Source organism: Hypanus sabinus, chromosome 1 (genome assembly GCF_030144855.1).
Source record: "Hypanus sabinus isolate sHypSab1 chromosome 1, sHypSab1.hap1, whole genome shotgun sequence".
NCBI classification, from domain to species: Eukaryota; Metazoa; Chordata; class Chondrichthyes; order Myliobatiformes; family Dasyatidae; genus Hypanus; species Hypanus sabinus.
The window spans coordinates 4333116-4358712 of NC_082706.1; the positions used below are offsets into that span (position 1 = coordinate 4333116).

The window sequence follows — 25597 nt, forward strand, 5'->3', positions numbered from 1 at the left end:
AACTCTGACCTCCCCTGATGTCTGGCTTCCAAGCCTGTGTGCAACATGTGGCAGGGAGGAGACCAGAACTGAACAACACTCCGAATTTGTCCTCTCCAATGTCTTAAACAACTTCATCACAACATCCCAACTTCTGTACTCAATACTCTGATTTACCAAGGCCGATACGCCAAAAGCTTCTTTATGACCCTGTCTATCTGTGAATTTGTTTCCCAGATTCTTCTGTTCTACTGTTCGCTGTGGAAGTCCCACTCCGGCTGTACAACTCTGATGATATAATTGAACTACACGGACAGTGCTCTGCTGATTTAGACTGTCATAGTGAAAGGCACTGGACTATTACAACGGTGCAGTGCACGTTTCTATATCATCAAAAATGCTTGCTAGAGCAGTGAGAGATCAGGAGAGCCCTACATCATGCTCAGTGGCACTGCCAGTGCATCATGCACCACGCTCCCGGGCTTATACCCGGGAAGCAACCTTTTTGCCAATGAGGTGTGCTGGCAGTGGGATAGGGGGTAGCAGGAGGGAACATTGCCTCTCCATTACCTGGCTGTGTGCTCACATTGAAGGAAGATGGATCAGCCAAATTGCCACGCTCCCGCTCCTTGAACAGCTCCTTCGGATTCACTGATCTTTGGGAAATGATGGAAGCCGCCTCCTGTGAAAAGATCAGTAGTGGAGAACCACAAACATTAATTGGGGTGGGGGAGCACAGTAGTACAGTGGTTAATGTAATGCTTTATAGCGATTACCGATTGAGGTTCAACTCCCCCCCCCCCCCCCCCCGCTGTCTGTGAGGAGTCTGTACGTTCTCCCCCATGATTGCATGGGTTTCCTCCCACATTCCAAATACTTATCGGTTACGTTAGTAAGTTGTGGGTGTAAAGAACGAGCTGAGCGAGCCTGAGGCGACCCAGGGAGTTACATGGGGATGCTATGTTGGTGCCAGACGTGTGGAGACCCTTGTCAGCGCAATCATCGGGCTGTGTTGGTCGCTGACGCAAACGGCACATTTCACGTCCGTTTCAATGTACACGTGACAAATTAAGATCATCTTCATAATCTTTATAAAGTGCTTCATAGCATCACCACAACCACCAAGCTTTAACTTTAAGCATGTCTCCATCCCACAGCACCACCCCAATGTGAAACAGAAAGTGCCCTGGTCTTTCCTCGCCATTCACAGTAAGTATTCTCCTTTGATGAAAGGATAGCAGTACAGACCGCGCAGAAACATAACAGGTCAGCATACTGATGCCTTTTCGATGGACTGGCTCCTCTTGAACCCTTTGCGCATCTCTTCCTGATATTCTTGCTCCTGCTCTTTCTGCAAAACAACCAAGACTCCACCATTAGAGGCAAAACCTCAAAGCAACAATGGTAAAACTGCCAAGCAATGTGGAGAAGGAAGGAATCTCCTGAAATCTGACGTACAGCATAGAGCATGGAATAGGCCCTTCAGCCCATGAGGTCTATGGCATCCACCGACCTAGTCCGAGACTGACACTTCAAAACGCTGACTACACACTGACAACAGATCTTTGTGGAAATGGACCCAACCTCAGGGTTTCACGAATGGCTGTTGTTCGGCATGCCAAGGGCTTGGCTTAAGAGCTTCACTCGCCTTCGGAGGACCTAGATTTCATGGCTCTGGAGACGGGAGGATCGAAGGTCAGTGTCTGGACAGGAGATCCGTGTGTCGTGGAAGATGGAAGATCTGAGGCAGTGGGCCCAGAGCTCGGAAAAAGCAACGCAATGGACTTTTAACATCGTAAACCAACGAGCTGTTTGTTATGTCTCCCCTCTCGCTGCGGAACAGACACACCTCTTTCTCCCTTATTAGGGAGGGAGAGAGCCTGTGGCATGTCGAATACAAGATGAACTAGGAATATTTGGAGTACTGCAAGTCTGTGTTTTTGCTTTCGTCTTCCTCACTCTTGGGGTGATTGTTGCTTGCTGCCGCCTGCGCGTGGGAGGGAGGGGAGCTGGGGGGGGGGACTTAGGGGTTCTAACATTAACTGTCATTCATTCTTTGGAGCACTCCACTGTTTTTGTGGATGTTTGCAAAGAAAAAGCATTTCAGGATGTATATTGTATACATTTCTCTGACATTAAATGTACCTTTGAAACCTCTGAAATGCTTCGTTTGTGTTAACAACCAACACCTTTCCTACAGGAAAGATGCAAATAAAGTTGAAAGAGTACAGAGAAAATTTACAAGGATGTTGCCAGGTCTGGAGGACCTGAGTTATAGGGAAAGATTGAATACATTCAGGTTTTATTCCTTGGAATGTGGAAGATTGAGAGGAGATTTGATAGAGGTATACAAAATTATGAGGGATATAGTTAAGGAAATCCAAGCAGGCTTCTTCCCCATGGAGGCTCGGTGGAACTACAACTGGAGGTCACAGGCTAAGGTTGAAAAGTGAGAAGTTTAAGGAAAATGTGAGGGGAAACTTCTTCAGTCAGGGTCTTGAGAGTGTGGAATAAGCTGCCAACGTAAGTGGTGTGTGTGAGCTTGATTTCAATGTTTAAATTTGGATAGGTACACGGATGGTAGGGGTATGGAGGGCTACGGTCCCAATGCAGGTCGATGGGAGCAGGTGGCTTAAATGGTTCAGCATGGACTAGATGGGCCAAGGGGCCTGTTTCTGTGCTGTACTTCTCTATGACACTAAGGAAGTGCTGGGGGCAGCCCACAAGTGCTGCCAATGTAGCAAGCCCACAATGATCATATAAACATCCTATTTTCTAACTTTGTATTAACTCCCCATAAATTCTCCCATTGACCCAAACACTTAGGAAAAGTTACAGCAGCCAATTAACTTTCAAGGATTCTTCATCTCATTTTCTCAATATTTATTGCTTATTTATTATGATTCCATTCTTTTTGTATTTACACAGTTGGTTTCTTTTGCACACTGGTTGAATGCACCAGTTGGCGTGGTCTTTCATTGATTATGAATTAGTGATTACTATTATTGTATTATGGATGTATTGAGCATGCCCGCAAGAAAATGAATCTCAGGATTGTATATGGTGATATAGGTGTACTTTGATAATAAATTTACTTTGAACTTTGATAATCGGCTCTGGTTTTGCTGAAGTTGAATGAGAGATTGTTGTCGTGGCACTATTCTGCCAGATTTTCAATCTCCCTTCTATATGTTGATCCGTCACCACCTTTGATTCAATAGTGTATCAAAAAGGCAATGTCTTGGGAATGTGGGAGGAAACTAGGGCAAATAAGCACCGCCAGAGGCAAGGGATCAAACCCAAGAGAGTACCAGCCGTGACACCGAGTTGCCCTCAGACCAAAGCTTTGCTCAAGTGTTGGTGAGTGGGCAACATGGACACATTCCAGGAGAGCTACAGCCAGACAAACCTCTTGCTACGAGGAGCACAAATCGACTTAAACCTCGAAATGGTCACTAGTGCAACACTCACAGTGTTGGCTTAGACTAGTGGGCTGACAATTTGGAGTGATGCTTGAATTTGCAATGTGATAATTTTTCAAAATTTATTTACTTAGAGATACAGCACAGTAACGGGTCCCTCCAGCTTGATGAGACGGCACCGCCCAATTACACCCATGTAACCAGTTAACCTACCAGCCCATACGTCTTGGAATGTGGGAGGAAACTCATGTGGTCACAGGGAGAATGTATAAACTCTTTACAGACAATGACGGAATTAACCCAGGTCGCTGGTGCTATAAGGGCATTACACTAACTGTTACACTACTATCCTGATCTAACAGGTCTGAGCTAACTGCATCATGCCAACTCCACATCCGCCTTGGGAGTGTCTGATGGACATTGCAAGAAGTCCAGTTTATTTCTGACCCATGAAGTTCTAGTCCAAAGAGTGCGTTTAATTAGAAAAGTGCAAGACATTTTATTCTGAATCTCAATTATGCTGTCCCTGCCCTAAGAGTGTTAAATGGGAGAGAGATATTCACTCTTCTTCTAACTTCTGATCAAAAGTTCAAAGTACGTTTGTTATCATGATACTGAGCAAAAATCTTAGGCATATATAACTAGGGACCCCAAGACAGTTACACAGTACTGTATTTATCAGAGTGAGTTTGTAAATCAAATTGACCTTGTTTGGTGTCTCAGGGCTGGGTGTATCTGCGCCCTGAGACACCAGACAAGGTCAATTTGATTTTAAACAATTGGTTTATTGATCATTACAGAACATCTCTCTGGTTCATCCCACTCCTTCTGCTCTCTCTTTCTCATTTCCCAACCATGATTCCCCTGTCCCTCCCTGCCCCCTTTCTATTGTCAGTCCACATTAGAGACCCATATCAGAGTCAGGTTTATCATCACTCACATATGTCATGAAATGTGTTTTTTTTTGGTGGCATCAGTACAGTGTAATACATAAAATTACCACAGCACTGTGTCAGTGTCCTAGGCACCCTAGTGATATATATGTGCCAAGACTTCTACACAGTAATATATGAAAAGCATATACAACCATGAGAATAACCTTCTTGCAGGCACCCACAAAACCAAAAAATAAATCACAAAGACCAGCAAACGTCCAATGTGCAAAAAAAATTGTGCAAATATTAAAACTGTAAACAGATAACACACAGAAGATGAACTGCAGAGTCCCCACATACGAGTCGACAGCCGGGGTTCCCAATCTGTGGTCCACAGCCCCCTTACTTAATTGTACTGGTTCCATGGCATAAAGCAGGCTGGGGATCCCTGGACTACAGGCTGCAGAGTCAGTTCAGCATGGTGAAACACTTCATGCAACAGCGTGAAGGAAGTATTAGAAATCAGAACGCAAAAGAGGGAGGAAGTGCTCTGCTTCCTGTGCAACATGTTATAAGCTCCACTTTTCCACGGACAAACTTCAAGCCAGTCTGTCATTCAGTACTCACTGTCTTCACAGAGGGACCTCAGTTACATGGAGTTCTCCAAAGTGAACGGTCACACTCACCCAGCGCTGCTTATCATCTGCATGGCTTTCGGACTCTTGTTTCTTCTGGAACTGCCTGAATCAAAGGGTTAAGTGCTGAGTAAATATAGGTTGGTCACAGCAGTTTTTTCATTGAGGAACTTACTTGCTTCTCTTTGTGCTACACATTATGCAGTTGTTTTATAATCCATATTGAGTACACGAGCACCTGACCACCAGTTGTATCCAGAATGGTTAACATTATGACAGGTACCACCCCACCTCCGCCAGCAGGTAGCACTGACCCAAGACAGGCAGCACCTTGGATAAGCATCAATGGCTTGTATTTCTTGCAACCCATTGGGACAAATCATGCAACAACCTACAAGACACTGAGCTCATGATCACTCACAATTCAGAGCACGATATTGCTTCGAGTAACATGCTGAATGCAGTTTTCAAGGAACAGAATGGAATTGCTTGTTGACCGCCACCTGAAAACCTGTGATCCTCAGCTCAAAGGGGAAGTTCAGGTGCTTTTCCAGAGCCAGCTAGGGCATTTCAATGGCACCATTTTTGGCTGTCAACAGGTGGGCTACCTGCTGTAATGATAACCATGATCGATGAGGCTCTCCAGTCTACACAGAACTGCCTGACTTCACCGGGTGCTGGTGTGCTCAATGTGGATTCTGGACAATGGATCACGTCACATTGCACTGGTTTCTAAGAACCAGTAAGAGTGACATAACTTAGCAAGGTAGCTCGGTAATGAGAAATTGATTGCAGATGTAATACTAGAAGCCATTGGAAACATCAATAAATCGATAGTGAGAATGTTTCCTATAGCGGGGGAGTCTAGGACTAGAGGACCCAGCCTCAGAATACAAGGACATCCCTTTAGAACAGGTGGAGGAATATTTTTTAGCCAGAGGGTGGTGATCTGTGGAATTCATTGCCACAGACAGCTGTGGAGGCCATATCATTGCATGTATTTAAAGCGGAAGTTTACAGGTTCTTGATTAGTCAGGGCGTCAAAGTTTACAGGGAGAATGCAGGTGAATGGGGAGGAGGGGAATAATACATCAACCAAAATGGAATGGTGGAATAGACTCGACAGGCTGAATGGCCTAATTCTGCTCCCCTGTTTGATGGTCCTATGTAGAGTGGTTGAGTTGAAAGAGGAGGAAAGAGAAGCTAAAGCAGAGAATTCTCACCCTGAGTTTGATGGGCACCATGGCTATTTCTAAGCTGTGTATTCTGAGTAATTACATTAAAAAAAAGGATGTCTACATTTCCTAACCCCTGCTCGAGCTCAGAATCATTCAAGGAAGGGGGAACACCAGGCGGAAGACTCACCTCTGCTGGTCAATCTGACTAGACTTCTCTCTGAACTGCTTCTCCCTCAGCTCGGATTCTCGCCGCTCCCTCTCCTTGCGCTCCTTTTCCAAGCCTTCCTGTTCCAGTGCCTTCCGCCTTTTATCTTCTTCACGTCGTCGTTCCTCATCTCTCTAACAGGAAAAAGGGCTCATTGTCATTTTGAGCTCATAGTATCCAAAATGTGCACTAAGGATCAATAGGGTGGCTGTGGTGCCAGGAAGAAATTGCTGAAGTTAGAAAAATCGAAGTTCATGCAGTCAAGTTGATGCTACCCAGAAGGAATATGAGGGGTGTTCATTGTTGCCATGAGGCAGAGCGTTGGGAAGTTCTGGCCACAAAACACACCCTCCTCTGAGACAATGGGCCATTTATCACCCAGCCACCTGTGCAGAGCAGGCGGACTTTGTCAAATCAACGTGGCCGTGATTGCACACCGACTGACTCACCTGGGCATCTGAACTTATAGATGTTCCTAGACCAGGTAAGGACTTACCTTGAAACACATCAGGAGCCAGTTTGGGGATTCCATAACAAACTGACTACTTTGTTTTAAATCCATTTGGCTTTAGAATGGGCTCAAGATTCTGAAACAGGCATAGCACAACTAGAATTCGCAATCTCAGGATTGAGCTATTTAGACAAATGGATAGCTGATGCAAGCTACAATCGATCATCGAAAATCACATGACCACCGTATCTATTCTTCAGAAATACTCCCCTGCCAGACTAAAGCCTCACCTCAGTCTGTGCCCAGAAGCTCTCCTTGTCCACACTTCGGATTTCTGACATTGCATTTGTCTTCTTATAAACTGAGCCCTGAGTGGACAGAGAACATGGTTAGTACTGTCAATAGCATTGATCCCGAAGTGCACTGACTGAATGATGAAGACAGAAGGATGTATAGCACCATCTCTGTGTAATGGAGTCAAGGAACACAAGAAACAGGCCCTTCAGCCCATCTCATTTGTGCCAGCCAGATCTCATTTACCTGCACCTAGCGCAAAGCCATCCATACCCCTCTCTCATCCACGTACCAATCCGAACTTCTCTTAAAGGTTACCATTGATCTCACATCTATCATTTCCACCAGAGCTTGTCCCAGCCACAAGTTTCCCCTCAGGTTCCCTTTAAATATTTCACTCATCACCCTTAGCCTATGACCTCTAGCTCTAGTCTCCCAACACTGGAGGGATAACATTTGTCTGGTCAAGCTGCATGCAGTAAACACCCAAAGGTGATCAAAATTACATCACTGCAGGACTGCTGCTGAAAACTTCACCCGTAAGAAAGCAGCATCCATCAAGTTCCATCAACCATCTAGGCCATGCTCCTTTCTTGCTGCTACCATCAGTACAGGAGCCTTGGGTCCCACACCACCAGGTTCAGGAACGGTTATTACCCCTCAACCATCAGGTCCCACACCACCAGGTTCAGGAACGGTTATTACCCCTCAACCATCAGGTCCCACACCACCAGGTTCAGGAACGGTTATTACCCCTCAACCATCAGGTCCCACACCACCAGGTTCAGGAACGGTTATTACCCCTCAACCATCAGGTCCCACACCACCAGGTTCAGGAACGGTTATTACCCCTCAACCATCAGGTCCCACACCACCAGGTTCAGGAACGGTTATTACCCCTCAACCATCAGGTCCCACACCACCAGGTTCAGGAACGGTTATTACCCCTCAACCATCAGGTCCCACACCACCAGGTTCAGGAACGGTTATTACCCCTCAACCATCAGGTCCCACACCACCAGGTTCAGGAACGGTTATTATCCCTCAACCATCAGGTCCCACACCACCAGGTTCAGGAACGGTTATTACCCCTCAACCATCAGGTCCCATACCACCAGTTTCAGGAGCAGTTATTACCCCTCAACCATCAGGTCCCACACCACCAGGTTCAGGAATGGTTATTACCCCTCAACCATCAGGTCCCACACCACCAGGTTCAGGAACAGTTATTACCCCTCAATCATCAAGTCCCACACCACCAGGTTCAGGGACAGTTATTACCCCTCATCTATCAGGTCCCACACCACCAGGTTCAGGAACAGTTATTACCCCTCAATCATCAAGTCCCACACCACCAGGTTCAGGGACAGTTATTACCCCTCATCCATCAGGTCCCACACCACCAGGTTCAGGAACAGTTATTACCCCTCATCTATCAGGTCCCACACCACCAGGTTCAGGAACAGTTATTACCCCTCAGCCATCAGGTCCCACACCACCAGGTTCAGGAACAGTTATTACCCCTCAGCCATCAGGTCCCACACCACCAGGTTCAGGAACAGTTATTACCCCTCAACCATCAGGTTCAGGAACAGTTATTACCCCTCAACCATCAGGCTCCTGAACCAGTGTGGATAACCACTCACCTCAACACCCACTGCTTCCACAACCTATACACTCACTCACTTTCAAGGACTCTACAACTCGTCCTCTCTGTATTATTTATTGACATTTTTCTAATTGTTATTTGCACAATTTGTGTTTTGCACATTGGCTCTTTGCCAGTCTTTGTTATTTACTTTTTTTCATAAATTCTATTGTATTTCTTTGTTTTCCTATATATGTCTACAAGAAAACGAATCTCAAGGTAGTGTATGGTGACAAAAACAGACTTTGGTAATAAATTTGCTTTGGACACGAGCTGAACAACAACCAGGCTGCTGACAGAACTCTGTTGCTGAGGCTGAGTTCCTCCAGCATCTTGCTTATGGTTCCAGATTCCAGAATCTGCAGTTCGTTGTGTCTCCATGAGATCTGAACGTCTAACAGCAGGTTTGCCCTGAGGCCCACTTACACTGTTCAATACCCACCAGCCACAAGATGGGCAGGTCATCACCTGTGACCCTGTTGTGTCTCTACCCAGCAGTAAGCAGGCTGAGAATGAAAGTCCCCTTCTCTTCACTGCCCATCAACACTTTGTAGCACAGGGGTTCCCAGCCCAGGGTCCACAGGCTTTATTGTATTGGCCCATGGCATACAAAAAATGATTGGGAACCCCTGAACTAGCCCCAAAACATCTCCATTTATCATTTGGATGCCCCACTATGTTAGCTAGTTTCCGTCTAAACTGGCTCTCTACTCTCCTTTAGGGCACCTGGACAACAGTAAATCATATATCAGGCTGTTTAATGATTACAGCTCAGCATTCCTGTTCCCTCAGTACTAACCAACAAGCTTCAAAATATGAGCTTCTCTATCTCCCTTTGCAACTGCACCCCTGACTTCCTCGTTGGGAGACCACAGTCAGTGCGGATTAATCAAGGCAGGTGCACCTCAAGGATGTGTGCTGAGCCCACTGCTCTACCCTCTCTGCACAGTACCGTGTGGTTACGCACAGCTCAAACACCCTCTATAAATTAATTAATAGTAAAAATGTGAGCTGGCCACGAGCAGGTGTTGAGGAGTGAGATAGCTCAGCTGGCTGAGTGGTGTTGTAACAACCTCACACTCAACAACCTCACACTCAAAATCAGAAAGAAAAAGGAACTGATTGTGGATTTCCTATAGGGAAGCTGCAAGAACACATCTAATTCTTTTCAGGGGGCCAGCAGTGGAAAGAGTGAGCAACTTTAAATTGTTTGGTGTCAACATCTCAAAGGATGTATTCTGGGCCCAACACAGTGCTGCAATCAAGAAGCAACACAGCAGTGGCTCCTCTTTGAGAGGAGTTTGAAGAGATTCGGTATGTCACAAAATACTCTTGAAAATTGTACCACTGCCTGGTACGGAGGCTCCAATGCACACCATCCCAAGAAGCTGAAGAGCTTCTTCAGCTCCATCATGGCCACTAACCTCCCCACTGTAAGCTTTAATTCATCGGACCAAATAACCACAGCACAAAAGGATTGCTACTTATCTTTTCACCAGTTTATTTCTTCAAGCTCAGCGGGTGAGGGAACTTGCCCACCATTGAGGACATCTTCAAGAGGCAGTGCCTCAAAATGGCATCCATCATTGAGGACCCCTACCATCTGGGACATGCCCTTTTCTCATTACTATCCGGGGAGGCTGTACAAGAGCCGGAAGATACACACTTCTTCCACTCTGGCACCAATGGTCCACAAACAATCCATCATTGTACCATGCTTTTTGCAATAATTATTTTGTAATTTATAGTAAATTTTATGTCTGTGTGTTGTACTGCTGCTGCAAAGCATCAAATTTTATATCAGAAGTATTAGTTTGCGATCTCTCTACAAATTTGCTCCACTAAATCCTGCAGATTGTTGGGTGGGCTGTAATACAATCCAATTAACATGATCATCCCTTTCTGTTCCACTCATACACAGCCTCACTAGATAAGCCCTCCAGTCTGAGCACTGCTGTGACACTTTCCCTGATGAGCAATGCCATTCCTTCCCCTATAGTCCCTCCTGTTCTATCATGTCTATAACAACGGAACCCCAGAGCACTGAGCTGCCAGTCCTGCCCCTTCTGCAACCAAGTCCACTAATGGCTACAATATCATAATTCCGTGTGCTGAGTTCATTTGCCTTACCTACAATACCCCTTGCACTGATCTAGATGCAACTCAGAACATCATTCCCAACCATGCTCAATCTTTCGATTCCTGTCTTTGTATGCCGGCTTTGTTGTGTATTTAATATTTAAGTAATGTTTGAGTAATCTTATATGTATTGCTTGATTAAGCATTCTTGTCCATTTAAATAATTCATTACAAATGATATATACAAATACACAAATGCAAACAGCACTTCACTCAAATTAAACTCTAAGTTCTCTATATATTTTCGGACTCAGTGTGTTCCCTGTGAATTAATTTAATGTTTTGAAGTTACAAGATATAATGGGCTTGATATACTTTCCCACAACCACTCCACTATCTGCCCTGCTGCTCTGGATCTTATCCCCAGCAACTCTAATTTAAACCACCCCCTCCTGTGCAGCACGAGTAAACCTTCTTGCCAGGATATTAGCCCCCTCCAGTTCAGGTGCCTTCCCTGGAAGAGAGCTCAATGATCCAAAACTCTGAGGCCCTCCCACCTACACCATCTCCTTAGCTGTACGTTAAACTGTATGATCTTCCTATCCCTGGCCTCACTAGCAATGATCAGTTAGTGATCATGAATCTCATTTTGGACACAGACTCACCACAGGTCCTTGTGGGTTTTTATCTTGGAAGCGGGAACTCTCCTTGTGGAAGCTGTAATTGGCACCAGAGGCTTTGGCAACCTTCTCGATAATTACCTCTGGCTCAACATCCTGGTCATCACGAGCATTGATGGTAACATGAGCTCCCTGGGCAAAAGGACATATTCAACAGGAAACCTTGCTTCAAGAGGTTGGTTTTAAGAGCATCTTAAAGAATGGTAGCTAATACTGTTCCCTTATTCAAAAAGGCCAGGAAGGATAGACTAGGAAACTTCAGGTTAGTGAGACTTGTACATCAATGGCAGGGAAATGATTACAAAAATTTCCAAGGGGCAGGACTAATGTTCACTTGAAAAGTTGTGGACCAATTAGGAGGAGCCACATGGTTTTACAGAGAGGGAATCCTCTCAATAAACTGATAAACAGAATAGAATCAGAGCACTACAACACACAAACAGGCCTTTCAGCTCATCTAGTCTGACAGCTTTTTGAGGAGGCAACTAAGAAAAATGATGAAAAGAGGGCAGTAAACATAGTTTTACTGGACTTTAGCAAGACCTTTTAAAAGGTCTGGCACAGTGGGCTGGTCCAGAAAGTAAGGGCACAAGGATCTAGGTATGTTGGCAAATTGGATGCGTATGAGTTTGGTGATGGGAGGCAGACAGCAGTGGTGGAGGGGTGCTTTTCCTGACCAGAACTCTGTAAGCAGTGGTGTACAACAGAGTTCGCTGCCAGGGGCCACTGCTGTTTGTCTTAAATGATTTGATGACGAATCAGTTGGACTGAAATACGTTTGCTGATGGCATTAGAATTTGAGTATTAGATGGCAAAAACTTGACCATAGAAGGTCCAAAGCCCATGTCATAAAAACCCAGAGCTACAAGAACACCAACAGAAGCTCCAAAGACCACATCGCTGGGAGAGGAAGGCTCTAACAGAAGTTGTGTGGTGACAGCCGCAAATCCATGAAAGCCACAGGGCCAATCAACCTGCTGAGAGAGGCTGGCTAAAGAAAATGTTGTGACACGGCCTTGAAGCTGACACCAAGGGATAACTGAGAGGTAATGTTGCAGCTACATAGGACCCTGGTCAGGTCCCACTTAGAGTACTGTGCTCAGTTCTGGTCACCTCACTACAGGAAGGATGTGTAACTATAGAAAGGGAGCAGAGGAGATTTACAAGGATGTTGCCTGGATTGGGGAGCATGCCTTATGAGAATAGGTTGAGTGAACTCAGCCTTTTCTCCTTGGAGCGACGGAGGATGAGAGGTGACCTGATAGAGGTGTACAAGATGATGCGAGGCATTGATCATGTGGATAGTCAGAGGCTTTTCCCCAGGGCTAAAATGGCTAACGAGAGGGCATATGTAGTTTTAAGGTGCTTGGAAGTAGGTACAGAGGAGATGCCATGGGTACGCTTTTTTGTTTTTTTTACGCAGAGTGGTGAGTGTGTGGAATGGGCTGCTGGCGGCGGTGGTGGAGGCGGATACGATAGGGTCTTGTAATAGACTCCTGGACAGGTACATGGAGCTTAGAAAAATAGAGGGCTACGGGTAAGTAAGCTTAGGTAGTTCTAAGGTAAGGACATGTTCGGGTACAGCATTGTGGGTCAGAGGTCTATGTTTCTAACTTGACAGACTGGCCCAGGACAGGGAACACTGGTGACCTCCTGTTGGTGGCCTATGCCCCAAAAAGGATGATGGGTTTACAACTATTAGATGGCAAATAAGATTGTGAAAGGATACAAAGGGTTCAGTTGGAAAGTTGGGCAGAATGATAAAGAGAGAATTGAATCCAGACAAGTGTAAGATAAAACATTTTGGAACATCAAGTACTAACAGGACATTTGCAATAAATGGCAGGTCCCTCACATTGGAACTGTAACACAGATACATAGGGTGGTGTAGAAGGCATTTAGTATGCTTGTCTTCAGAAGCCAAGGCAATGAGAATAACAGCAGGGATGTTGTGCTCCAGTTGTAGAAATATTGGTGCATTATGTAGCTCTGGTTGTCACACCCCATGAAGGATGTGGTAGCATTAGAAAAGGTGGAAAAGAGACTCAAGGATTTTGGCAGGAGTGGAAGGTTACACTTATAAAAGATTGGATAGGATGGGTTTATTCTCACTGGAATACAGTACTGTGCAAAAGTCTTAGGCATCCTCGCTCTACACACATCGTTTGTATGGGTAACCAAGACAGCCCAAGAACGTGCTGGGAGCAGCTCATGCATTCCAGCACTAAAATAGCATGCCTACAGCAGCAATAACAAGTTAACAACAGCAAAACAAAACAAAAAGAGCAAAACAAGCCCGCTTCCCACTGTAAGGTGTATAAAATTACCAGGGGCATAGATAAGAGTACATAGCCTTTTTCCCAAGAATGGTAGAGAATAGAACTCTAGGGCAAATGTCTAGGGCGAGAGATGAGGGCCTGGTTTTTCCACAAAGAAGGGCAGTTATCTGGAATGAGCTGCCAGAGGAAGTAGCAGACATGGATACAAAATGGGCTAGTAGGTTCACTGGTCATGTGGGTTTAATTGGACAGCGTGTGCTCGTTGGGCCAGAAGGGCCTGGTATTCGCTGTATCTCTAAATAATGTTTAAAAGGCATTGGGTAGGAACTTGAAGAGAAAAGGAGCAGAAGCACACGGACCAGTGCAGTCAGATGGGATCAGCTTTCATAGGCACTATGGTTGGCATGGACCACATGGGCGGAAGGGCTCTTTCTGCACTCCACAGTCTATGATTATATGACTCCACACCAGAGTGAAGTTCAGAAAGCTTTAGAGGACAGTTGGATGACAGTTGGAGACAGAGGTATCCAAACAGGCTGAGAACTTCAAACATCAATGCAGTGCTGAATCAGAACTCAGAGCAACCTGCAAGCAAAGGGTTGATGGGTAAATGGGATTTAGCTCAGATAGGATATGGGCAGCAGGACTCCTCAATGGCTGATGAACGCAGTGGATGGTAGGTGGGGAAGCCAGCAGGAAGAACACTGGCGCGCACTAGAGGTAACAAGGTTGATGTGCAGAATTGGAGCAAAGCTTACCTTTAGAAAGCTGGCTATTGTGCTGACATGATTGGCACACAGTCCTTTCCTAGCATCCTTCACTCCTTCACCTGTCTAAAGAAAAATGGAAAGGTAAATGAACTTAGTATTTACACAAGAGAAACAATCACATCGTTCATGTCTCTGTACTCAAAACTTCCACAGCTTCATGTGGCTTAGATGCCCTGAGCATGCACAAGTTTAAAGAGCATGGCTTCTGCATAAACCAAGAACCAGCAGGATTTAAGGACTCAGACCAAACAGCACCGTACAGGCCTTTCAGCCCACAATGTTGTACTGACCTTTTGACCTACTCTGAGATCAGTCTATCCCTTTCCTCCATTCTTCAATTATCAACGTGCCTGAGAGTCTCTTAAATGTCTCTAATCTATCTGCCTTTATTACCTCAGCTGTGTATTTCACACACCCACCACTTGTATAAAAAACCTCCAACATTCCCCTCCCGTACATTCCTCCAATCACCTTAAAATTATGCCCCATCATATTAGTAATTTTCCCCCTGGGGAAAAAGTCTCTGGCTGTTCATTCGATCCATGTCTCTTATCTTATGTACCACTCATCCTCCATTGCTCCAAACAGAAAAGCCCAAGAAGCTTTGAAGAAGATTAAAATTTTACATGGTAAAATCCTTAAATAGTGGGGAAGGCAGATTGAGTGATGGTTAGGAAAGAGAAAAGACTCATTATTTCTTGGCTATACACGGATTGATCGATTGTCCCATTGTGTCTGTCGATGACAGTCTGGATTTAGATTATGTGAACTGCATGAAGAAACCAGCGCGGAAGAGCTTTAAAATGGAAAAGCCACTGCAAAGGGACGATTCCAATCTCTCCACTGTGGAAGTCTGGGTGCAGTGGTACGAGTAATCGTCATAACTAGGGTGTCCCTTGGTTGCAATGACTGACCTTGATTACTCTGTGCCTCGTCCTGCCATTTGGTCTCCACAAAGCATTGCAGAACTGTCTTCCTGGCCAATAGATCTCACTGTTGATCTTATCTACCCAGTGTAACAGAGCAGACTTTGCAAGTGAGGACAAGCATGTCCCTATCTCACTGGAGTATGAAGCCTGCTGGCTACCCTCACCTGGTTTAGCCCATCTGTACTAGGGTGTGGGCACTGAGTGTCCAGTGGTGAATGAGCTGGCCCATAATGGACACGACAGGCACCAGAGGTGCTACCCCTCCGTGGATATCCCAAGGATGTACACCAGCAGGACTGCTAAAACTGATCTCAGGCAGAAGAGGGAAAGTGGAATGAACACTACGGGGACACTATGCAAAGCTAGGATAACTCCACTGAGAAAGCAGTTCTCTGTAAGGAGTTTGCATGTTCTCATCACAAACGCATGGATTTCCTCCAGGTGCTCTGGTTTCCACCCACATTCCAAAAATGTACAGGTTAGTAAATTGTGGGCATGCTACATGGGCACTGGAAACATGGCAACACTTGCGGGCAGCCCCCAGCACAATTCTCGGATTGGGTTGGCTGTTGATACAGACGACACACTTCACAGCATCTTTGACAAATAAAGGTAATCTGTAGATCTTTAGGCTTCAGGTTTCCTTCACTGTTGGAGGGGAACCATGACAAGGGCCGCGTGATGATGAGTGAGGGGAGGAGCACAAAGTGGAGGATGTGCTTTGTTGGGTTTAGGTAAAGGGCAACATTTCACATAGCAGGTTCTGCAGTCTGTAACCAAATAGTCCAAAGATGCACAGGTTAGTGTTATAAGCTGTGTGCATGCTACGTTGGCGCCGGAAACATGGCGACACTAAAGGTAAAAGATTATTAGCTTTATTTTTTAATGTTCAAAGTAAAATTTATTATCAGACTACATACATGTCACCCCATACAACCAAGATTTGTTTTTCTGCAGTTAACAGTAACTATAAACAGGATCAATGAACAACACAGTGTAAATGCAAATATAAATAAATAGCAATGAATAATGAGCATGAAATATCAAGGTAAGGAGTCCTTAAAGTGAGATCATTGGTTGTGGGAACATCAGAAGTGGAATAAGTATAGTTATCCTCTTTTGTTCAGGAGCCTGATGGTTGAGGGGTAGTAACTGTTCTTGAACCTAGTGCTGTGAGTCCTGAGGCTCCTGTACCTTCTCCCTGATGGCAGCAGCAAGAAGAGAGCATAGCCTGAGTGATGAGGATCTTTGATGATAAATGCTGCTTTTCTACGACAGTTTCATGTAGAGGTGCTCAATGGTTGAAGGGCTGTACCCGTGATCTACTGGGCTTGATCCTACCTTTTGTAGGATTTTCAGTTCCAAGGCATTGGTGTTCTCACATCAGGCCATAACGCAGTCAATCCGTGCTCTTTCCATCACACATCTATAGAAGTTAGCAAAGGTTTTTGATGACTTGCAGACTTCTGAGGCGCTGTCATACTTTCTTTGCAATTACAGTTATACGATTGGTTCAGGACAGGTCCTCTGAGATAATGACACCTAGGAATTTAGTTACTGACCCTCTCCTCTTCTGACCTTCCAATAAGTACTGGCTCTTGGACCTCTGGTTTCCCTCTCCTGAGGTCTACAATCAGTTCCTTGGTCTTTCTGACACTAAGTGAAAGGTTGCTGTTATGACATTACTCAGCCAAGTTTTCAATCAATGTTGATTCAGTACCACTTTTGATAAAGCCCACAGTGATGGTGTCATCAGCAAATTTGCACATGGTGTTGGGGCTGTACTTAGCCACACAGTCAAAGGTGTAAAGTGAAAAGAGCAGGGGGTAAGCACACATCCTCACGGTGCACATGAGCTGATGGAGATTGTGGGGAGGTTTTTACCAATCCGAACTTACTGGGGTCTGCAAGTGAGAAAATCCAGGATACAACTGCAAAAAGGGGGTATTGAGACCTACGTCTTGGCGTGTACTGATTAGTTTTGAGGGGATGATGGTATTAAATGCTGAGGGGCAACTGATAAAGAGCACCCTGGTGAACGAGTCTTTGCCATATGTACATTGAAACAAAATTTCAAACAGTGAAATGCTTGATTTTGCATCAGATCAAATCAGCAATGAATTGCAGGCTGCCCCTAGCACATCCTCGGACTGCATCAGTCATTGACGCAAACGACACACTCCTCTGTGTGTTTCGATGTACAAACCCCATTTCCAGAAAAGTTGGGATATTTTCCAAAATGCAATAAAAACAAAAATCTGTGATATGTTAATTCACGTGAACCTTCATTTAACTGACAAAAGTACAAAGAAAAGATTTTCAATAGTTTTACTGACCAACTTAATTGTACTTTGTAAATATACACAAATTTAGAATTTGATGGCTGCAACACACTCAACAAAAGTTGGGACAGAGGCATGTTTACCATTATGTTATATCACCTTTCCTTTTAATAACACTTTTTAATCATTTTGGAACTGAGGATACTAATTGTAGTAGATTTGCAATTGGAAATTTTGTCCATTGTTGCTTGATATAAGACTTCAGCTGCTCAGCAGTCCGTGGTCTCTGTTGTCTGATTCTGCTCTTCATGATGCGTCATACATTTTCAATAGGAGATAGATCTGGACTGGCATCAGGCCAGTCAAGCACACGCACTCTGTGTCTACAAAGCCACGCTGTTGTAGCCCGTGCAGAATATGGTCTGGCATTGTCCTGCTGAAATAAGCATGGACGTCCCGGGAAGAGATGTCGCCTTGATGGCAACTTATGTCTCTCTAAAATCCTAATATACGCCTCAGAGTCAATGGTACCTTTACATACATGCAACTCAGCCATGCCGTGGGCACTGATGCACTCCTATACCATCACAGATGCTGGCTTTTGCACCTTTCGCTGATAACAATCAGGATGGTCATTTTCATTTTTGGCATGGAGAACCCAATGCCCGTTTTTTCCAAAAATTAGCTGAAATGTGGACTCATCTGACCATAGCACACAGTTCCACAGTCTTTCAGTCCATCTGAGATGAGCTCGGGCCCAGAGAACTCGCCAGCGTTTCTGCATAGAGTTGATGTATGGCTTCCTCCTTGTGTAATACAGTTTCAAGTTGCATTTCTGGATGCAGCGACGGACTGTGATAAATGACAATGGTTTTCCGAAGTACTCCCGAGCCCAGGTGGTTATAATTGTCACAGTAGCATGCCGGTTTCGTAGGCAGTGCCACCTGAGGGCTCGAAGATCACACGCATTCAACAGTGGTTTCCGACCTTGCCCTTTATGTACTGAGATGTCTCTGAATTCTCTGAATCTTTTCACAATATTATGTACTGTAGATGTTGAAAGACCTAAATTCTCTGCAATCTTGCGTTGGGAAATGTTCCTTTTGAACTTACTAACAATTCTCTCACGAATTTTGGCACAGAGGGGTGAGCCACGACCCATCCTTGCTTGCAAAGACCGAGCCTTTGATGGATGCTATTTTTATACCCAGTCATGATACCTCACCTGCTACCAATTAGCCTGCTTAATGTGGAGTCTTCCAAGCCGGTGTTACTTGAATATTCTGTGCACTTTTCTATCTTATTTTAACTCCGTCCCAACTTTTGTTGAGTGTGTTGCAGCCATCAAATTTTAAATTTGTGTATATTTACAAAATACAATTAAGTTGGTCAGTAAAACGATTGAAAATCTTTTCTTTGTACTTTTGTCAGTTAAATAAAGGTTCACATGAATTAACATATCACAGATTTTTGTTTTTATTGCATTTTGGAAAATATCCCAACTTTTCTGGAAATGGGGTTTGTACATGTTAATCTTTATCATTATTAAGCTGTGCACTCTTTGACCTGGCTCACAATGAAAGATGAGGTTATGTGAAGCTTTCACAGAGTGGTAGACACATGGCTCCTTCAGAAAAGGTAGGTTCAAGTGCAGCACAGCAGTGTAGTGGTTAGCACAATGCTATTACAGCTTCAGGCATTCCAACGCCATCTGCATGGAGTTTGTACGTTCACAGTGAACCACATGGGTTTCCTCTGGATTCTCCCGATTCCTCTCACACTCCAAAGATATACTGGTTAGTAGGTTAATTGTTCATTGTAAACTGTCCTGTAATTAGGCTAGGTTTAAAAAATCGTTGGGTTACTGGGTGGCGTAGCTCGTTGGGACAGTAGGGCCCACTCCGCAATGTATCTCTCAATTAAGTATAAAGTACGGCATTCCAGTGCAGTCAGTGAACAGTAACTCTCCCAAACAGATCCACACTTACCCAGTTTATCAGGACGCACTTGGGCAGCCCTGAATTGGGGTCTTTCACTCTGCAGAAAGCGTACATCACCTTCCCACTGTTCAGCTCTTCCACCAGTTCCTCAAGACCCCCATCTGAAAATGCCAAGAGGATTGTTCAGAATAAACAGCCTGCAGTGTTGGAACTGCTGGCAAAATGGGAGTATGAGCCTTGGTCCGTGGAGTACAAAGTATGGAAAGGTTGATCAATGGGAGAGGAAAGGTTGAATAGGTTCAGGCTTTATTCCCTGGAGCATGGGAGAATGAGAGGAGCTTGACAGAGGCATACAAAATTATGAGGGTATAGATAAATGCAAGCAGGCTTTTTACATCGAAGATGGGTCAGACTAGAACTAGAAGTCATCGGTTAAGGGTGAACGGTGAAAGATTTAAGGGGAACATGAAAGGGAACTTCTTCACTCAAAGGGTATTTAAAGTGTAGAACAAGCTACCAGCAGAGTGGTGGATATAGGGGTATGGTGGGCTATGGTCTGGGTGTAGGTTGATGAGACCAGGCAGATTAATAGTTCGGCACAGAATAGATGGCCTGAAGGGTTTGTTTCTGTGCTGTAGTGCTCTATGGCTAAGATTCTTCAAAGGGGCATCTGGTTCAGAACCAAATACAGGGATGTCCATTTACAGAGATGAGGAATTTCTTTAGCCAGAGGGTGGTGAATCTGTGGAATCTATGGCCACAGCTGGCTGTGCAGGTCAAGTCTTTGGGTATATTTACAGCAGAAATTAATAGGTTCTTGATCAATCAGGGCATGAAGGGTTAAAGGGAGAAGGCAGGAGATTGGGGCTAAGAGAGAAAATGGACCAGTCATGATGAAATGGTGGAGCAGACTCAATGGGCCAAATGGCCTAGTTATGCTTCTATGTCTCATAGTCAAACACGAGGCTCAGGCACAAGGTTCAACCTGAGTAAGCTGCCAAAAGCTGGAATCAGTAGGGAGGGAACAAGGGCTGTGATGAGAAGAGGCTGCAGGAACTTGCTAACCTCTGATATATTATAAAGGCAGGAACATGGGCAATGCAAGAGACAGGGAGACTGGGTCGGTGGGTACAGCACAAAACCAGAGGGTGAAAAGGTGAAACATTTTATTAAACACAATTAATTTTTATTAAGATTCATTAATGATGTTCAACAGGAAATTGGATGAGACTGTTACATCTTCGGGCAAGAGACACAAAACTAGTATACACTTAACAGTTCTTAAGGAGAGCTAACAATCTTATTTACTGCTGGAGAGGTCGAATGCAGAAGTGGAGAGATTATGCTTTAGTTTGAGAGAATGGGTAAGGCTCTAACTAGAACATTGCATACATTATTGGTCTCTATATTTGTAGTAACAGAGGTGATTTTCTGTACTGGAATGGATGCATTGTCTTACAAATGAACGTTGGGCACCATAGTAACATAGCAGTCAATGTGATGTAATTACAGCTTGGGCTGTCGGAGGTCAGAGTTCAACTATCCATGCACTATCAACGTTCAGGCCATGCCACTCAGAAACTTGTGCTGATATTATTTATTTGAGACTACACTACGTAACTATACATGCTGTGTGAGTCTACATGTACTGTGCTTTGCACCTTGGCTCCGGAGGAATGCTGTTTCATTTGGCTATATACATGTGTATGGTTGAATGACAATTGAACTTGAACAGTGAGCCCAAGTGATCCTCACCTCCAGTTCCAGCCACTCGCAGATCATTGCTGTTCCCCTCATAGGTAAATAGGGCCCTGCAAAACACAACAGGATATTTAGGCTTCAGGCACTGAACTCAACAAAAAAGAATGCTTGTTGTCCAAGTGCTTCAAATCCAGCCAACAACTGCAAAGTGCAGGAACACATTAACACCCACACTACTATTTTCTCAAATGCGAAAGTCTTTGCAGATGCTGGATATCTGGAGCAACACACATAAAATTCTGAGGCCACTCAGCAAGTGAGGCAGCGTCTATAGTTCTGGGCTGAGAGCCTTCATCAGGCTTGTAAACGGAAGGGGGCAGAAGCCATAATAAGGTGGGGCAGGGTAGGGAGTACAATCTGAAAGATGATAGGTGCATGGGTAGGAGAGGGGAATGAAGCAAGAAGCTGAGGGGGACTGAAGAAAAGTGATCTCATAGGAGGGAACAGTGGACCATGGGAGAAAGGGAAGGAGGAGTAATGGGCAGGTGAGGAGAGAAGCGGTAAGAAGAAAACCAGAATAGGGAATGGAAAGCGAGGAGGGAGGAAGGAGAAATGATTGAAAGTTGAAGAAACCATTTTCTTGATAAAAGGCATTCATACAGCTGATTAGCGGCGAGAGTGAACATACCCTTGCAGCAAAAACCTTCTATCCAGTCTCCCTCAGCCTGGACTCTGACTACTGTACATACCATGGGAATAGAATACTATTGATACGCAGCTCCATGAAGACAGGCTGTCAATGCACCATTCTCCTCTCCCTCTATTTGAGAGGAAGTGCGGCGGCGGCCATTTTCAAATTGTTCAATTGCGTCTCAGATAGGAGTTCTGAGAGGCGGGACTGCACAGGCGCATGAGGAGGCCTGGGAAGGAGGGAAGATATAAAAAGAACGCAGCCTTAAGAAGCGGGCAGCGGAGTGCGCCGGGAGCACAGTGTAGGGCTTGGGCTCAGGGGGCTTAGGTAGAAGAGGGCACAGTAGGCTTATCTTTTAGTTCTTGTTATTTTTCAGTTTTTCGGGAAGTATGAATGCGAGGGCAGCTTGTTGTTCTCGGTGTCGGATGTGGGAGGTCCTGGAGTCTCCGAGCCTCCCGGACGTCCACATCTGCGCCAGGTGCGCCGAACTGCAGTTCCTGAGGGACCGAGTTAGGGAACTGGAGCTGCAGCTCGATGACCTTCGCCTGGTCAGGGAGAGTGAGGAGGTGATAGAGAGGAGTTACAGGCAGGTGGTCACTCCGGGGCCACGGGAGGTAGATAGGTGGGTCACGGACAGGAAGGGGAAGAGGCAGGTACTAGAGAGCACCCCAGTGGCTGTACCCCTTGACAATAAGTACTCATGTTTGAGTACTGTTGGGGGGGGACAGCCTACCTGGTGGGAGTGACAGTGGCCGAGCCTCCAGCACAGAGGATGGCCCTGTAGCTCAGAAGGGTAGGGATAGAAGAAAGAGGACCATAGTAATAGGGGACTCGATAGTCAGGGGTTCAGACAGGCGTTTCTGTGGTGATCAGGAGTCCCGGATGGTAATTTGCCTCCCTGGTGCCAGGGTTCGGGACGTTTCTGATCGCGTCCAAGATATCCTGAAGTGGGAGGGTGAGGAGCCAGAGGTTGTGGTACATGTAGGTACCAATGACATAGGTAGGAAAGGGGAAGAGGTCCTGAAACAAGAGTACAGGGAATTAGGAAGGCAGTTAAGAAGAAGGACCGCAAAGGTAGTAATCTCGGGATTACTGCCTGTGCCACGCGACAGTGAGAGTAGGAATAGAATTAGGTGGAAGATGAATGCGTGGCTGTGGGATTGGAGCAGGGGGCAGGGATTCAAGTTTCTGGATCATTGGGACCTCTTCTGGGGCAGGCGTGACCTGCTCAAGAAGGACGGGTTACACTTGAATCCTGGGGGGACCAATATCCTAGCAGGGAGGTTTGCTAGGGCTACAGGGCAGACTTTAAACTAGTAAGATGGGGGGGCGGGAATCAATTTGAGGAAACCATGGGAGAGGAGGTTAGTTCACCAGTAGAGCAAGTAAATAGACAGTGTGTGAGGGAGGAAAGGCAGGTGATGGAGAAGGGATACGCTCAGCCCGAAGATGTAGGGGAGAAGAAAGAAAAGGATAATAAATTTGAATGCATTATTAGGGATGAAAAGAGGGGAGGGGGTGGAGAGTATCTTAAATGTATCTATTTTAATGCTAGGAGCATTGTAAGAAAGGTGGATGAGCTTAAAGCGTGGATTGATACCTGGAATTATGATGTTGTAGCTATTAGTGAAACATGGTTGCAGGAAGGGTATGATTGGCAACTAAATATTCCTGGATTTAGTTGCTTCAGGTGTGATAGAGTAGGAGGGGCCAGAGGAGGAGGTGTTGCATTGCTTGTCCGAGAAAATCTTATGGCGGTGCTTTGGAAGGATAGATTAGAGAGCTCCTCTAGGGAGACTATTTGGGTGGAATTGAGGAATGGGAAGGGTGTAGTAACACTGATAGGAGTGTATTATAGGCCACCTAATGGGGAGCGTGAGTTGGAAGAGCAAATGTGTAAGGAGATAGCAGATATTTGTAGTAAACACAAGGTGGTGATTGTGGGAGATTTTAATTTTCCACACGTAGACTGGGAAGCTCATTCTGTAAAAGGGCTGGATGGTTTAGAGTTTGTGAAATGTGTGCAGGATAGTTTTTTGCAACAATACATAGAAGTACCGACTAGAGATGGGGCAGTGTTGGATCTCCTGTTAGGGAATGCGATAGGTCAGCTGACAGATGTATGTGTTGGGGAGCACTTCGGGTCCAGTGATCACAATAGCATTAGCTTCAATATAATTATGGAGAAGGACAGGACAGGACCTAGAGTTGAGATTTTTGATTGGAGAAAGGCTAACTTTGAGGAGATGCGAAGGGATTTAGAGAGAGTGGATTGGGTCAAGTTGTTTTATGGGAAGGATGTAATAGAGTAATGGAGGTCATTTAAGGGTGAAATTATGAGGGTACAGAATCTTTATGTTCCTTATAGGTTGAAAGGAAAGGTTAAAGGTTTGAAAGCACCATGGTTTTCAAGGGATATTAGAAATTTGGTTCAGAAAAAGAGGGATGTCTACAATAGATATAGGCAGCATGGAGTAAAGGAATTGCTCGAGGAATATAAAGAATGTAAAAGGAATCTTAAGAAAGAGATTAGAAAAGCTAAAAGAAGATACGAGGTTGGTTTGGCAAATAAGGTGAAAGTAAATCCAAAAGGTTTCTACAGTTACATTAAAAGCAAGAGGATAGTGAGGGATAAAATTGGCCCCTTAGAGAATCAGAGTGGTCAGCTATGTGTGGAGCCGAGGGAGATGGGAGAGATTTTGAATGATTTCTTCTCTTCGATATTCACTAAGGAGAAGGATATTGAATTGCGTAAGGTGTGGGAAACAAGTAAGGAAGTTATGGAACCTATGACAATTAAAGAGGTGGAAGTACTGGCGCTTTTAAGAAATTTAAAAGTGGATAAATCTCCGGGTCCTGACAGGATATTCCCCAGGACCTTGAGGGAAGTTTGTGTAGAAATAGCAGGAGCTCTGACGGAGATCTTTAAGATGTCATTAGAAACGCGGATTGTGCCGGAGGATTGGCGTATTGCTCATGTGGTTCCATTGTTTAAAAAGGGTTCTAGAAGTAAGCCTAGCAATTATAGACCTGTCAGTTTGACATCAGTGGTGGGTAAATTAATGGAAAGTATTCTTAGAGATGGTATTAATAATGATCTGGATAGACAGGATCTGATTAGGAGTAGCCAGCATGGATTTGTGCATGGAAGGTCATGTTTGATAAACCTTATTGAATTTTTTGAAGAAGTTACGCAGAATATTGACGAGGGTAAGGCAGTGGATGTAGTCTATATGGACTTCAGCAAAGCCTTTGACAAAGTTCCACATGGAAGGTTAGTTAAGAAGTTTCAGTCGTTAGGTATTAATGCTGGAGTAATAAAATGGATTCAACAGTGGATGGATGGGAGATGCCAGAGAGTAGTGGTGGATAATTGTTTATCGGGATGGAGGCCGGTGACTAGCGGGATGCCTCAGGGATCTGTTTTGGGCCCAATGTTGTTTGTAATATACATAAATGATCTGGATGATGGGATGGTAAATTGGATTAGTAAGTATGCCGATGATACTAAGGTAGGAGGTGTTGTGGATAATGAGGTGGGTTTTCAAAGCTTGCAGGG

General features: G+C 44.9%; 1 protein-coding gene across 6 annotated transcripts in view; it reads right to left on the minus strand.

Moving 5' to 3' along the window:
• Positions 1-25597, minus strand: part of dbnlb (drebrin-like b) — a 68521-nt gene that overhangs the window by 16723 nt on the left and 26201 nt on the right. For 2 of the 6 annotated variants that reach the window (XM_059961894.1, XM_059961708.1), the window contains exons 2-10: positions 21402-21457; positions 19695-19807; positions 14484-14558; positions 11432-11578; positions 7036-7113; positions 6277-6428; positions 4963-5017; positions 1262-1330; positions 550-661 (exon numbers count right to left, since the gene is read on the minus strand). In XM_059961894.1, coding sequence (XP_059817877.1) covers positions 550-661; positions 1262-1330; positions 4963-5017; positions 6277-6428; positions 7036-7113; positions 11432-11578; positions 14484-14558; positions 19695-19807; positions 21402-21457 — 857 coding nt within the window. Of the gene's footprint in view, positions 1-549; positions 662-1255; positions 1331-4962; positions 5018-6276; positions 6429-7035; positions 7114-11431; positions 11579-14483; positions 14559-19694; positions 19808-21401; positions 21458-25597 lie in introns of all 6 variants that reach the window. The other 4 variants (XM_059961840.1, XM_059961642.1, XM_059961954.1 and 1 more) reach the window with 2 other exon arrangements.